At 52.8% G+C, this 15,601-nt stretch overlaps 1 protein-coding gene across 1 annotated transcript in view; it reads left to right on the forward strand.

The window, feature by feature from the left end:
- The first annotated feature begins 1,019 nt into the window (after positions 1-1,019).
- Positions 1,020-15,601, forward strand: part of USP7 (ubiquitin specific peptidase 7) — a 64,569-nt gene continuing 49,987 nt past the window's right edge. The window contains exon 1 of the mRNA XM_042923027.1: positions 1,020-1,135. Within this exon, the coding sequence (XP_042778961.1) occupies positions 1,054-1,135 (82 nt within the window). The 5' untranslated portion in view covers positions 1,020-1,053. The remainder of the gene's footprint in view (positions 1,136-15,601) is intronic.

Here is a 15,601-nt window from a genome sequence, read left to right on the forward strand (position 1 = left end):
GGGTATGGGGAGGAGGGGGGAAGGCCCCTGCGCTGGGCCGGGCTCGGGGCTCTCACCCTCCAGGGTCGGGGTGCCGGGGGGCCCGCACCGGCGCGTCCCGGGACTCAGGGGCAGGCACCCGGGGCCGGGCGGCGCTGGGGGCGTGGGAGGCACGGGGGGCGCGGTGCGACGCGGGCTGGAGCGGGAGCCGGAGCCGGAGCCGCAGCCGGCGGGCGGGCGGGCCGAGGCGGCTGCGGCGGCAGCGGCGGGCGGGCCGCTCTCTGCTCCGCCTCCCCTGCTCCGCCCTCCGCTCCCGCTCCGCCCTCCTGCTCGGCGCCCTCCCGCCCGCCCGCCCGCTCCCTGCGCCTCCCGCCCGCTCTCCGCTCGCTCGCTCGCTCGCTCTCGGGCCCCCCATGCGGATGTGACATTTCACGCCGCCGCCATTTTGAGAGCGAGCCGAGCCGAGCCGCCGGGCGCCGCGTCCGCTGCCGGAGCCCCGACGACGACGCCGAGGAGGCGGAGGCCGCAGCGCCCCGAGCGCGGCCGGCCAGTCGCCCGCCCGCGCCGCCGCCGCTCCCGCCGGCCCCAGGCCCCGCAGGCCCGCCGCGGCCGGCCAGGCCTCCCGCCCGCCGCGCCCGGCCCGAGGCGGGGCTGACTCCGCGGCCCCCGCCCGGCCGCCCTCCGCCCCCGGCCGGCCCGCGGCCCCGCAGCCCCGGCCCCGGCCCCGGCGGCGGGAGGCGGGCCCCGCGGCGGCGGCGGCGGCGGCGGCGGCCGCAGCGAGCGACGAGGCCGCCCGGCCCGGCCCGCCGGCCGCCCGCCCGCCTCGGCGCCGAGATTGGGCGAATCGCGAGCAAGTACGTGCGCGTCTCCCTGCCGCCGCCGCCGCCGCCGCCGCCGCCCGCCGCGGGCCGCCCCGGGGCCGCCGCCGCCGCCGACGACGCGCGGGAGGAGGAGGAGGAGGCCGCCCCGCCGCCGCCGCCGCCGCCGCCGCCCCGGCTCGCCGCCGCCGCCGCCCGCCCGCCGGGCCCGCAGCCCGGGCTCCCGGCCGCAGGCGAGGCCCAGGCCGCGGCCGACATGAACCACCAGCAGCAGCAGCAGCAGCAGCAGAAAGCGGGCGAGCAGCAGCTGAGCGAGCCCGAGGACATGGAGATGGAAGGTGAGGCCCGCGGACCGGCCTCGGCGGGGCCGGGGGGCGCCTTCCATTGTGGCCGGGGGGAGCCGCGGGAGCCACGCGAGGGGCTCGCCATCTTTAAGCAGGCCCCGGCGGCCGCGGGCCTGGGCCTGGGCCGGGCCGGGCGAGGCTGCACCGTCATGCCGGGCCCGCGCGCGCTGGGGGCGGCCGGCGGCCCCCTGCCCGGCTCATTGTCCGGGGCGCCTTCCGGCACAAAGCGCCTGGATCCCGGGCTTGTGAATGAGGGCGCCCTGGCCGCCCGAGGGACGCAGGCGTGCTCCGGGGCTGCTGGCGGCCGTCGGGTCGGGAGCCGGGCTCCGGGGGGGGGGGGGGGGGGGGGGGGGGTGGGGAGAAGGTGGGGTGTGGGTGGGGGCGGGCCGTGCCCCGTGGCGGGCGTCCCCGGGATCTGCCTCGCCTGGCCCGGTTCTGGCCGGCGAGCTTGGGGAGCGCTCGCCCTCCGTGGACGCGGGGCTCGCCCGCACCTGCTCGCGTGCGCTCCCCCGGAGCGCCCACCGGGGCTGCGAGGCGTTCCCCCGGATCCCTTTAAAACGGCAATTCCTAGCGTCGGGCTTCATTTTGGAACAACACCTGCAAGGAAGGCACATGTTCTCCGCCTTGGGACTGGCCCCGAGTTCTGAGCCGGACGCTCTCTGTTTCTACTTACCTGTTTGGGCGGGGGGCGGGGAGGGGAGAGTTTGGTTACCCGACTGTGTGCGGTGCAGTCAGCATCCGGCCAGGTGTGTGTTTGCAACTGCGCGAGAGCCCCGCCGCACATGGCTACCTACAGCCGAATCAATCCTGACTCCAAAAGTAACTTAATTTTCTGCCCTTCTGGCAGCAGTTTCCTCAGGTACTTCCAGATACGGGGTCTTGGTTATAAAGGTTTGATGTCAAGAGTCTTTGGTTTACATATTTCGGGCAAGTTGGCCATTGGAAGGCATCTTTTAGTTCTCGTGGCCCCAAGTGTTTAAAAGAGCAAAGTCAAAGTAGTCTGGAAAAACAGCTTTTTTACCTGACTTGAGGGGTCAGACCGGCAGGAGCCAAAAAAGGGGGTAGCTAAGTGAAGTGGGCACTGAATGTTCTTAGTTTGCTTTTAGCCAGCGATCTCGGGTTGCATAAATGAATGGAACCTTGCTCAGGAAGCTGAGGCAAAGGACCACATTTGTCCTGTCGGGTGGCTACACGTGTGGGGCACTGCCTGCCACCCTGGTTGGTGGGAACACTTAACCATGACTGGTGTTCCCCTGTGAATGACGTACTGCCAGTAATTGGATGTTCACTGAAAAAAATGGCTTGCCAGATTGCAAAAGGCAAAGTGGTGGAAATGCCTGCAGAAAGCACTTCCCAGTGGTACTTAACAATGGGCAGTCGTGGGGAACAGGAGAGCAGAGTCCGCGCCAAGGACCGGGCTATGTATTTCCTTTGGCTTCAGGAAGGCAGTAGCTTCACGAAGCTTTTGGCATGTGTGATTAAACCAGCTAGTTGCAGGAATATGTTGCTGAGACAATTTTGGGTATTCCTTTTATGCCACATAACCAAACAGGTTGCTTTTCAGTCCCTCCCCCCCCTTTTTTTTTGAATAGCGCTCCATCAAGACAAAAATCCAACAGTGCTAGCATCCTGATTTCCCCTATATGTCGTTTTACCGCTTTTCCAAGTGTTTTAAAATAGTAGTGAGAAGCAGTAAAGATGGACATCACTGAAGGACCTATTTCTGATGCAGAACCGTCTTTGGGGAAATTGTCATGCCCCGAGTTCTGCGGACTTTTCTGTAAGATTGGAGAGTGCTGAAGGGTACTGGGAGAATTTTCAGAAATCCACAGTTCCAAGAAATCCACACACTCTATGCTTGCAAGATGACTTCCTTTTCTCATGGAGTTTTATTTTCATATCAAACTTCGTATTGGAAAGGTCACCCCTGAAGTCATTAATCTGCGAATTTACTGGAATCTCAAAATTGGAGGGGAAGGTTGCGGTTATTAATGCTGATTTCTAAAACTTGAGAAAACTTGTTTCTTTTGAGTGGATCTCTGTCCCAAATTCATTATCCCACCGATACCTTGCCTCTGTAGGACTTGGGATTGTCAATTCCCTGTGAGCACCGACAGGTGTGTGGTTCACAGAGCTGCCTGTGTCTTAGGCAATCTATCAGCCTTTATTAAGCTTCCCACTCCTGAAATGTGCTGGCTTTAAATATTGTAGTTTAGGATCAGGAAGAGGGGAAGAATCCTTCCTACTAAAAAGCCAGCAGGGTGGGATTTAGTGACAATCAACTCCATTTGGCTTCACGTGCCAGGTTATGCTAGTGCCTTGAACCTGCCCTGAGTCCAATAGAACTGGCAGCTGGTAGCAGTTAGGGTTCTGATCAGCTTGAGGAAGGGAAGGCTTTGTCAATGAGGAGCATCCTACCTGCCCCTCCTGGGCAGGGCCGTTTCGGAGGAGCTTGGGAGACTGGTTAGGTCGGTTGTTCTTTCCTATCAGTAGGTCAGTGTTAGTTTGCTCTCTTTCTCACTCCACTTCTCTGGGATTGCATTTGCTTTTGACGGAACTTTGCTCGGTCCTTGCGTATCTGCTGTAGAATAACAATGCTCACGCTTCGTTATTTTAAAAATGACTTGTTCTGAGCAGTTGCGAAAGTTAGAAAGGGTGAAGGGCAGAGAGGGAAGAGACGAGGGACAGGACGGCAGTTCGTGGGGGTCGGACCCCATGCCTCCTCTAGGTCCCGAAGCAGTTGATCACACGTTTCAAGTGGGGAGGCACACGCGGTGGCGGTGGTGTTATTCGGTCTGGCCAGGAAGGAATTCACTTAGCAGTTTATTCCTTGTCTAACTCAGAGGAGGTGCGGGCCGAGGGCCTGAAGGAGCAACTTGCGCAGGCCTCTGCCCTCTGAGTACTTGGAGCGGTGATCATCTGGTCAGTGCTGTGCCCTGTCCAGTCAACAGGAAGTTTTCCCAAGGCCCTTGCTTCTGCTGCATAGACGGGCCAGCACAAATGTAAATACCCTGATGTTTGTTCCCTGCTTCTTCGGCCCCTGTGAGCAATCTCCGTTGCAGAGTGTGATCTCTTAGACTGTTGGGGACAGACAGTTTTGTTTGACCTCGGTACAACACTCAGACCACTGCCGTTGGGACACCAAGCTGGGAGCAAATCAATGAGTCATCTGCAGTTTGCAAAGAATTGATCATTGACTTCAGTGTTTTTGGTTGGGAAGAGGCAGCACTGGTGGATTTCTTTTTCTTTCAAACTTTCGTGGGGAGGTGGAGTTTCGAGTTACCCTTGTGCTAAGGCAGGTTTGGGAGTGAAAGGGAGTTTCCTTGCACACACGCACCCAGATAAACCAAACCGGGCACATTTTATTCTGTCTAAAATGCAAGTTGCCTTTTCAGATAGCCCTGTAACAAGACAAAAATCACGGGAATCCCTATTTTTCTCTCGCGTTAGCCTTGGTTGGTACAACAACCGCGAAGCTACAAGATGAAAGTCAACTTAGAGAACCCAGAAGAAATACAGAAAAAAATTAGGCCAAACCTGGAAATGTCTGACTCTGAGCCTGGCAGGTTTTGGTAGGATTGGAAGTTACTCCCCACAGGCATCAACCCTCTCGATTTTCTCAGGCTGCTGATTTTGATGATCTGGGAACAAATAAAAGCTTGCTAACAGCAAATATGGGAAGAAAGTGAGTACCTTCCTCCTTGATTTTTATTTTTATTTTTATTTTTTTGCAGTCAGCTTGGTGGAAAGGGAGAAAGGGGCCGCTGAGTTCCAGCTCCTTGTGGTGTGGCAGTATGGTGGCTTGAGCACAGGCTTTGGGCCAGGCCTGAGTTTGAGTGTGGACTTTGCCATTTAATTGTGTGACAAGAGCACAGAGCTCTTGTAAAGTACTGTGCAGAGAACTGGGAGTGTGGATGTTCAATTCGTGGGGTTCCTGGGACAGTGGAGCCTTGCACGGGAGGAAGCGATCGACTTAGGACCAGAGCATGGCATACACAGGTAGGGCAGGTTGTGATTTTCCGTGGTGTGCAGAAATGTCCTACGGTGATTATGTCCTAGTGTGGACTAGGAAGAAAACAGGACCAGCCTCAATCTAAGCAGCATTATGGAATTCTGGGCTTGAGATGCCTAAAGAGGTACTTAAGGTTAATGGTATAATATTTTAAGAAACATCTGTGGATGACAGAGGACACGAGTGGACTTGGGGCGCTGACACACGGGCACTGAAGTGTGCTCAGCTCAGTAGCCCTGTGATAAAGAGTATTCCTGTTCTGGGAAAAGTTTTAGAGCATGTAATGATGATTTGAGGTTGAGAATCAGGTCACCCAGTCTCCACACTTCGGGAGTTGGCCTTGAATTCTTCTCTCTGGATCCCCACATCCTGTTACCAAGCCCTTTGGTTTCAGCCACCACCCTAAATGAGGCCCCTGTTGCCTCATGCTGGGACTTTGCAATAGCCTTCTTGCTGGTGTCTGCTTCCATCCCTCCCGAACCTCACACGGCTCGTGCAGCTCTTTGAAAGTAGACTGCCCGCAGGACCGCTTGGCCCCTTCACCGCCCTGCTTTAGGGGGGCGCAGGTGTGCTGTATGTGGGGAGTCACACAGTCCCGTGTAGGCCATCAGAGTCCTCAGGATTGGCCTTGGCCTTCTTTGTGCTTTGGGGTCCGAACACACACAGGCTGGTGCTTCCTGGGGTGCAGCCCCGGCTTTGGGGCCTTGCATAGACACCGATGGCTTCTCTTTTGGGAATGCGCACAGGATGGATACCCCAGGACAGTGGTTCAAAACCTGTTCCCATGCCACCTTCTCCCTAAACCTTTCTGGTTGCCACGGCTGTTTGGCTTGCACTGGAGTCCCGTAGACCGTGGTTGTCCCTCGCATACCCCTCTCTTCCTCAGTGTTGGCTTGTTAGTGTGGAAGGTGACCGTCTCCTGTTCTTTTTTTTGTTGTTTTGTTGTTCAATGTACTCGTGGGGGGATATTCATGCAGGAAAAAGCAATTCTAAGGCTAAACGGTACAACAGGAGGCGGCTGGCTGGCAAGGTGGTGTGTGAAAGAGAAAGCCGAAGCCATAAACTGACGTTGCTTTGATAGCTGCTAATTCAGTTTTATTGCTTTTAACGTAAGTTGCTTCAGATGGCATTTTTGATCCTTTTGGAAGGAGGAGCTCATTTCTGTTTTCCAGACCAGGGTGTTGACGGGTCTATATAAATTACTGACTGTTTCTTCTGAGTATTTTAAAATTTGGTTTTGTTACTCTTTTGGTTTTTTGGATGAGTAGTATGTAGCCTGAGTCTTTTTGTTTGATTTCCAAGGCAAAGGGATCTTACTCTGGAGACAAAGAGTTGTAACGAGGCACTTCTTGACACGTACCGTGACAGAGTTGACTGTTCAATGTCACCTGCTTCGTGAACTTGTCCTGAACTTACTTGGACTTAAGAAAGTTGGAGGAAGCAGGATTTTAAGTGTCACGCGTAGGCAGGAAAGTCAGTTATGCCATTTTTCTAGTAAGTTAACACATGCCTTGGCTAATGAGAAGTCAGACGTGTTGAAATTCTCTTGAAGAGAAGCAGGCCTACTTCTGAGGGTTGGTGAATTAGAACTTGGAAGTTGGGAATGGGGGTAATGAGAGAGTCAGGAAATACATGGACCTGGGCAAGAGCTGAATGCTTCCAGAACATGGGGACGACGGGGCTAAGTGGGAGTCGAGCAGGAGACGGGGGAGGGAGAGCTCGAGGGCTGCACCCTGAGAAGTGGTGGCACGGCGTGTTGTTGGGGTGGCAAGAGCTGGGGTTGGAAGGCCTCTGGGGGTAACAGGGAGCACGGTGCTCCTCGCCCCGCCCGGTGGGCCCTCCCTGGCCCCTGTGCTGCTTGTCGCCAGCTCAGTTCTTAGGCCAGCCTGGAGGTGTGGAGACTGCGCAGGTCACCGCTGCTAATGTGGACACACATGCCCAGGGGGGCCCGTGTCCTTTGGAAGAGAACAGGTTACCTGCCTGAGGGAGCTCTAGTCCACCGTTTGCCACGTGAGTGGTCAGAGTCTCAGGGTGGCTCAGGTCGATCCCTTTTTTTTTGGTCGGGTGTGGGGGAGGGGGTCATTGAGAGTCTGAAAGCTAGGGAGGAGGAGGTTCCCTTGTGTGACCACAGCGGTTCTGTGTGATTCTCCTGCCTGGCATAGAATATTCAAAGCCTAGGTCCTCCGGTTTTGATTCCGTGCCAGTGACTAAATTGGTTTTCCTGACATCCTGATACTGGTAGGACTCTTGTATCGTGTGCCAGCCCTCAGCATATCCACCTGGGGAAGGCCTTGCTCTCACAGTAAGTTGCTAAACTGGCCTCTGGTGTGAGTTTACGAGAGTGGCCTGTCTTGTAGAGTGTGATACGCTCCAGGGCGTAGCCACAGGTGTCTGGGTGGAACTAAAACTTCTCTTGGCCACCCCTCCTGCCACCCGATTCATAGTACTTTCAGAAGGAGTTGATGGGGGATTTTCCGGGGGAGACCCTGTCCAGTGGCTCTAATGTGTTGGCTGAGCAAACCCCATCACTGCGGGGTCCCTTATAAAAGGACTTATGGGCCCCGTACCTGGAGTTGGAAGTATGTTTCATCAATGCGACTTTCAGGAATAGGTTCTGTTTCAAGGCTCTTAATTGACCCTGTGCAGTGGCTGTCTTGAAACGAGTGCGTGTAACAGTTCTTAACTGTCGGTGTGGTTATGCAGCCTAGCTTCTCTTAGTGTTGGGTGGATGATTTTGAAGTGCCTGCTTCTTGCATTCGGTGGTTTAGATCACCATGGAGGAGACATTATTCAGTCAAAGAAACTGTATGTGAAGTGGTTAAAAACATTCCTCGGTCCATAGTGCTGTTTTGTCTCCATCATGGACATTTACAAGAATTGTCCCCAAAGATTCTCAGCCTTTCTCTCTTCTATGCTGAGTGTGTAAGGATTAAGAGGATGCACAAATCGGGTGGAAAAGCCTGACTCGCAGAATGCCCTCAGAAGCAGCTGGTGGGGGCGTGGGTTGCTGTGGCCCCTTTGTGAGCCCCAGCCTTTGGGCTGACTCTCCCACTCGAGACTGGGAACGGTAGTGGCCGAGGGGTTGCTTGTCCTGGGTTGGACTGGAGTGGGGTGCTGTCCTAGCCAGGATTCCTCATTTCTCCGAAGCACTCCAGGTCTCCTCCTGGTTCTGATGAGAACAAACTGAGATCAGGTTCCTTCTTAGGCCCATCTTTCTCCAGAAATCCACTTGTTTTCATATGGGGGCGGGGGGAGGAGATGCCACATGGGTATAAGGACCCGTGCAGTGCATTACAGTGGCCACCAGCCCTGCAATTTTAGGTTTAAAATAAAATTGGGGCGCCTGGTTGGTACATTTGATGGAGCATGCAACTCTTGATCTGGGGGTCATGAGTTCTAGCCCGTCGTTGGGTGTAGAGTTTACGTTAAAAAAATTAGGGGCACCTGGGTGGCTGAGTTGGTTGAGTTGTCTGACTTTGCCTCAGATCATGATCTCGAAGTTTGTGGTTTCGAGCCCCCCATCAGACTCTGTACTGACAGCGTGGAGACTGGAGCCTGCTTTGGATTCTGTGTCTCCCTCTCTCTCTCTGCCCCTCCTCCACTCATGCTCTGCCTCTCTCAAAAATAAATATTAAAAAATTAAAAAAATTTAAATTAATCCTATTCCTTAACTGACTTGCTATATTAAAAAATGTTTTTACTAGCCACATTTCAAGTGATGAATAACCACACGTGGCTGGTGGCCACCATGTTGGACAGTGCAGGTACAGGGTACTTCTGGCAACGGCAGAAAGTGTTAGTGGCCGGTGCTGGCCTAAATGATCTGGTTGGATCCTTGGCTGGTGGTGTTTCTGGAAGCATTGGTATCACATTGAATGTTGGGAAGTGTTCTGGGAGAGCTCAGTTAAAATGAATAAAATAGTTCTTGGGCAAACCCTATAGAGCTAGCTTCTCCAGTTATTTGTGGTGAAGAACCAGGTTTTTTCTTTAATTTCTAGTCCACTGTGGACATTCTAGACTGTATTTTGTAGAAATACAGTGCCAACAAACGATGTAAGTGAAATACAAGTAAACCTACAAAATACAAGCCCAAGTTTATTATTAATTCAACAAATGTACAGTTAACCGTTGAAATCAGTGATTAGAACAAACATACATCCTAAGAAAGAAAATTACAGAAACCGTTTGTGTTCATTGAAAGTGTGTGTCTAGACCATGAGTATAGAGAGACCCTATTACACTGGTAACTGCCCGTCGGTCCGCTCTGGTAACCAAACCCGACTTTGTGTGAAGTCGCAACCCCCACATCGAGAGCCTCCATGTGTAGTTCTTAAAGTAACAAATGATCTCGCTTCTGCTGCTCATGGGGGCTGATGTTTATCCCTAGTGTTTCTCTGTTTTGCTAATACTCCTGCGAATTCAGTGCTAGAGAGGTACACCGAGAATGGGGGAGATTTTTAAAGTGATTTTCTAGAATTTCTCTGTGGACAGCTTCAGCTGTATCTTATAAGCTCAGAGCTAAGTTCTCTTTTGTTCAAAGAAGTGGATTGCGGATCATATCTACTTTGGGGTTGCAGTTAACAAATGAACTCTGAAGTCTCGCAGGGTGTAATGTGGTCCGGTGTGACAGGCCCCTGCTTGGGTGTTGCGGGAAAGTCACATCACTGGAAAGTTCCTACATTCGATCTTCATTGTGGTTAGGTGCACAGAGGGGCACCTGTTCGCCGACCCTGTGCAGGGCTTCTCGTTTTTAGCCCTGTCCTCTTTGTCTTCTTGTCTGGCTTCCAGAGGGACCAGGAATGGAGGCTTGCATTCTCGCAGCAGCAGAGGTGATCTGTTGTGGTTCTCACAGAGCCTGGTTAGCGGGGCTCCTGTGTACCAGACATGTCCTGCCTATGGAGGGCCGGAGTTCAGGTGCCAGGTGCACATGTGCACGGGAGGGCCTCCGCGAAGGGCTCCGAAGGGGTGGTGGACAGGAGGTGGCCGTGCCACATACTAGGGACGGGACTGGCTTCCCTGGGAAGGGTGAGTCAGCAGAGGCTTTCCTGAGGGGGGCACATGACCGGTTTTGAGAAGGGGGCGCTGCGCTGGAGTGGTCGGAGGCAGATGTCGAATAGCACAACAGGGTTGGTCGGATCGGGACCTGTGCGTCTGTGTCCGCGGTTTAGGGTCTGTGGTAGGTGGAATAATGGCCCCCACAGATGTCCCTGTCCTAATCCCCAGAGCCAGCAACTGTATTGCCTTACGTTGCAAAGGTAAGTGTCCCTCATGGGGAGAGTATCCAGTGCTGCCCAGGTGGGCCTGGTGTAATCCTAAGGGTCCTGAGGTTGCCGTGTGGGTGGTGTGGGGTGGGAAGGCCTTGTTGGCTCTGAGGATGGAAAGGGGAGCCAAGGAATGGGGAGGTCTCTAGAAGCTGGAAAAGGCAAGAAAATAGATTTCTCGGGGTACCTGGGTGGCTCAGTAGGTTAAGCGTCTGACTTCGGCCCAGGTCATGATCTCCCAGTCCGTGGCTTCAAGCCCTGCATCGGGCTCTTTGCTGACAGCTCGGAGCCTGGCGCCTGCTTCAGATTCTGTGTCTCCCTCTCTCTCTGCCCCTCTCACCCCTTCATGCTCTGTCTCTGAAAAATGAATAAACTTTAAGAATGAAAGAGGGAAGAAAGAAAATAGATTTCTCCTTTGGAGCCTGCGGAAGCTACACAGCCCTGCTGACACCTTGATTTCAGCCCAAGGAGCCCAGTTTTCAGACTTCTAATCTCCAGAGCAAAGAATAAGGGTGTGTTGTTTAGGCCACTAAGTTTATAGTAATAAGTTCCAGCAGCCATCTGAAAGTCATAGCGGTCCAGGGAGGTGGGTGAGGAGCAGGTGTGTGCCCGATATTTGTAGCTGGCCTTGAACCTGTAGGGGGCTTTGGTGAAGCTTGATGAGTGCGAGGCTGCCCACCCTCACTGAGGACCCCTCACTCTGTTCTGGGCCACGTGATGTGCGGGCTCTCCGAGATGGCTGTATCATCATCCCTGCTTCATAGCAAAGCAGAACAAGACACCGAGTTACTCAGGGTCAGTAATGGGATTTGAACCCGTGCAGTCTGGCCTCACAGCCGATGGCGATTCGTCAAACCCAGTAGACCCCGTGGGTCGTGAAAGACGTGGTTACTGCTTCTTAGCTGAAACACCTCTGCTGCCTTCTCCCGCGTTCCTTCCCTCGCCAACCCTGAATGGTGTGCTGCAGTCTGTCTTCCTGGTTGAGCGTTTTTGTGTGGTTCACCACACGCTTTGAATATAGAAAGTAGCTCACTGCCAGAAGTGGTTGGGGTCACGTGTACAGCTCAGCAAGTGGATGTGTGGGTCAAGAAGATACAGAGCAGAATATTATGTGCTTTTAGGGCAGGTGCCTCCCTCCTTGCGAGAATAGAATTGAAGTAACTGAGTCGGGTATTCAGTAACTGTTGCATACTGAGATCCCTAGCTGAAATGGATCATCCCTAAAGCAAACCATTTGGGACTCTGCATATATGGAGAGATGAAAAGTTGAGAAGGTTTATTAGCAGGGGCTCAGGACGTAAACATACTGCATTTCAGAGTTTCTGATTCTGTGGAGCTGGGTACCAGAGCCCCAGGTTCCTTTTCCTTTTTTTTGTTTAGTATTTTTTTGTTACGTTTAAAAAAAAATTTTTTTTAAATGTTTTTATTTATTTTTGAGACAGAGACAGAGCATGGGCGGGAAAGGGGCAGAGAGAGAGGGATGCAGAATCCGAAGCAGGCTCCAGGCTCTGAGCTGTCAGCACAGAGCCCGATGCGGGGCTTGAACCCACAAACCGTGAGATCATGACCTGAGCCGAAGTCAGGCGCTCAACCGATTGAGCCACCCAGGCGCCCCCCCCTTTAATGTTTGTTTATTTTTGAGATAGTGCCAGCGGAGAGAGGGGGAGGGGCAGAGAGAGGGAGACAGAGGGATCAGAAGAGGAGTCCGCGCTGACAGCAGCAAGCCCAGTGTGGGGCTCAAACTCACAAACTGTGAGATGGTGACCTGAGCCGGTTGGACACTCAGTGGCTGAGCCACCCAGGCGTCCCAGAGACCCAGATTCCTTAACCAGGTGGGTGCTGAAAGAAACGGGGTGACCTAAGAGGCCATCCTCCTTGCCTCATAGCCATCACCTAGCCGTGTGGCATTGCTTTTATGGCATATATTGAATATTTTTTTGGGGGGGGCCCTCTTCCCCTGACAGGGAATGCGAAGGGAGAAAAAAAAGACACACACACACAGACACACACACAATTTGTAGGCTTTGGGAAGCATGTTTAGTTTGGAAAGTGATTGCAGCAGTCAACGTCTATAGAATAGTTTTAAGAAACCCTAACATGGCTTCATGCAAGTCTTTGCATCTTGGACACAGCCGTGCGCTCCCACCAACCATAGGTGGGCGCTGGTGGTCCTCTTGGTTGCTAGCTCCGCTCCATTGCCGTGGGGTGATGTGAAAAGCACGGTTCTTGCCCCTTTAAGTCTTTAGGACGTTTCACTTCGTTGTTAATTACCTTGGAGTGTATATGGGGAAGGGGAGAACTAGCACTGCAGATCTAAACGTTTTAGGGTCAGTAGTTCCTTGGAAATCAGAGGCTCTTATTTAAAATCTAATTTCTATTTTGATGAAGTTAGGTCCAATCATTTTTTAAAATTGTTTCTTAATGTTTATTTGTTTTTGAGAGAGAGAGAGACAGAGCCCGATCAGGGAAGGGCCAGAGAGAGACGGAGACACAGAATCCAAAGCGGGACCAGGCTCTGGGCTGACATCAGGGAGCCTGATGCAGGGCTCAAACCCGTGAGCCGTGAGATCATGACTTGAGCTGAAATTGGATGCTTAACTGACTGAGCCACTCAGGCACCCTGGTCCGATCAATTATTTGAAGGTCTCTTGGTTTTCTTGAAGTACTCTTTTCATTTTCGGTATGTTATCAGAAGCCATTTGGTCGTATGATTGTGCGTTAGAGCAGAAAGTGTCTGTCATGCCCCTGCTCTACCGATGAAGAAACCAAGGCTCTGAGGGATGGAATGGTTTCTAGATTCACATTGACCAGTGTTGTAGCCGGTATTCACTCATGACTGAGTGAGTAGATTTAGGCTAATAAAAATTAAGTAAAATTAAACATTCATTTACTTAGTCTCACGAGCTGTCGTTCGAGGGCTTCATAGCCACCACATGTGGGTCGTGGCTTTGGTATTGGACAGCGCAGCTGTCTATGGAGCATCTCCATTAGCACAGAAATTTGATGGGCAGGGATGCTCTGGACCCAACCTGTGGACTGGATTTTAGCTCTGCCTCTCTAGTGCACACTGCCTTGAACAGGATCATCTAGAATAATGGGAAACCGAGCATTTTCTTCTGTCATTACTTAAGAAGAAGGTTCCCCAAACCAGCTCATCATAGTGCATACTTGCTGGTAATCTTGGAATCACTGCTCAGGCACTGGGGATAGGGGTGGTTTCTCAAAGATGAAGAGGTGATAAGATGTCTTTGCTTAAGGAAAGTCAGCAGGATGTAGATAGGTCCCGTGAGCACAGAATTCGTGCAGGATACAAAGTGATGAATGCCACAAGAGGTGAGGAGATAAGGCTCTGGAGGTGAAGAGAAAGATTACGTTGGCTGTGGGGGAAGCAGTGAGGTCTGGTGCAGTGGTGTGGAGAGTGGGGTAGGAGGGCTGCCTGGGTGGTTAGGGTTTGAGTTCCAGGGAATTTGAGGTGAGAGCCAGAGGCAAGGCTTCCAGTAGGTGAAAATAGAGGCATCTTTGTATTTCCCGATATGTTCTTTGTGGTATAATTAACACACTGCGTGGTGTTTCTTTCCTTTTCTCCCCATCAGACTTTGAGATCAGGGGAATAGGGAAGAGTCTGGGTCATTTGCTGTGCCTCCATCCACAGTTTCTCTCCCACGTAGTACAAATAATCAGTAGTACAAAAAATGCACTGCATTTTTGTATTTTAGTTTCAGTCAGATGGGAACACGCCACAATATTTGCTAACTCTTAATTTTACCTGCTTTGGTAACAGTTAACAGAGGATTAGATTTGCACGTGCCCTTTTGTAAGTCTTTTTGATAAAACGTGTTAGTCACCATGATTTGAAAAAAATGTTAATGTTTGTTTATTTTTGAGAGAGACAGAGCACTAGCAGGGGAGGGGCAGAGAGAGAGGGAGACACAGAATCTGAAGCAGGCTCCAGGCTCCGAGCTGTCAGCACAGAGCCTGACTCGAACTCACAAACCGCGAGATCATGACCTGAGCCCAAGTCAGATGCTTAACCGATTGAGCCACCCAGGTGCCCCTAGTCATCATGATTTTTAATTTTTTTTAATGTTTTTTATTTTTGAGAGAGAAAGAGACAGAGTTGTGCGCAGGGGAGGTACAGAGAGAGAAGGAGACACAGAATCTGAAGCAGCCTCCAGGCTCTGAGCTGTCATCGCAGAGCCCAATGTGGGGCTTGAAGTCACAAACTCATGACCTGAGCCAAAGTTGGACACCCGTCTGATGTAGCCACTCAGGCACCCCCAAATTTCGAACATTTTCATTACTCCGAAACGAAATCCTGTACTCATTAGGGACACTCCCCATCTCCCTACAGCCTAGGCAGCCGTCCGGCTCCTTTTTTTCAGATCTGCCCCTTCTGGGCCTTTGGTATAAATGGGATCCTGCATTGTGTGTGGTCTTTTGTGTCCAGCTTCTTGCACGGACTATCTCATCTTCAAGGCCTTTCGTGTTGTAGATGGGCCAGTGCTCCATCGAATGGGACCTCACCGTGATTTCTGTTGGAGCAAGAGGATGTGCGGGCTCCCATGATTCTGTCATCTGCAGTAGGTTTTATTTGATACGCTAAAAAATTCTTTTTCCTTTTAGGGTTTGGTTATTTTCCAGCGAGCGAGAGAGACAGAATACGAGTGGGGAGGGGCAGAAAAGGAGGGAGACCCAGAATCCCACGTGGGACTCGAACTCAGAGACCGTGAGATCATGACCTGAGCCGAATTTGGACACTTAACTGAGCCGCCCAGGCGCCCCTTATTCAGTATGTTTTAAGGGGACTTGGAACCTTTCTGTGGCTGTGTATGTGCTTCACTACTAAATGAATGAACCGGGTGGCGCAGGGTGGGGCTCTCGGTGTCATTTGAGGGTTCGGTCGGAGCAGCAGCGGAGATGAGGGGTTGGTTAGATTTTACCATGCACAGCTGTGGGCGCCGCTGACCATCTGGTGACAAGGGATCTGGTGCTGGAGTCCACCGAGCGTGGGGTCTGAGGGGAGTTGAATGGGAAGCAGGGTGAGTGAGGCCGAGCTGGAACCACACCCGTGTGGGCCTCTCACCGCTTCCAGGTGCTGTTCCGGAAGGGCCCAGAAGGCCGAGAAACCCCCAGGCATGAAGGAATGTGGGCTCCTTGACTGCCGCCTTGCCTTCCAGGTTGTGGGCG

Source organism: Panthera leo, chromosome E3, assembly GCF_018350215.1.
Source record: "Panthera leo isolate Ple1 chromosome E3, P.leo_Ple1_pat1.1, whole genome shotgun sequence".
Lineage (NCBI taxonomy): Eukaryota > Metazoa > Chordata > Mammalia > Carnivora > Felidae > Panthera > Panthera leo.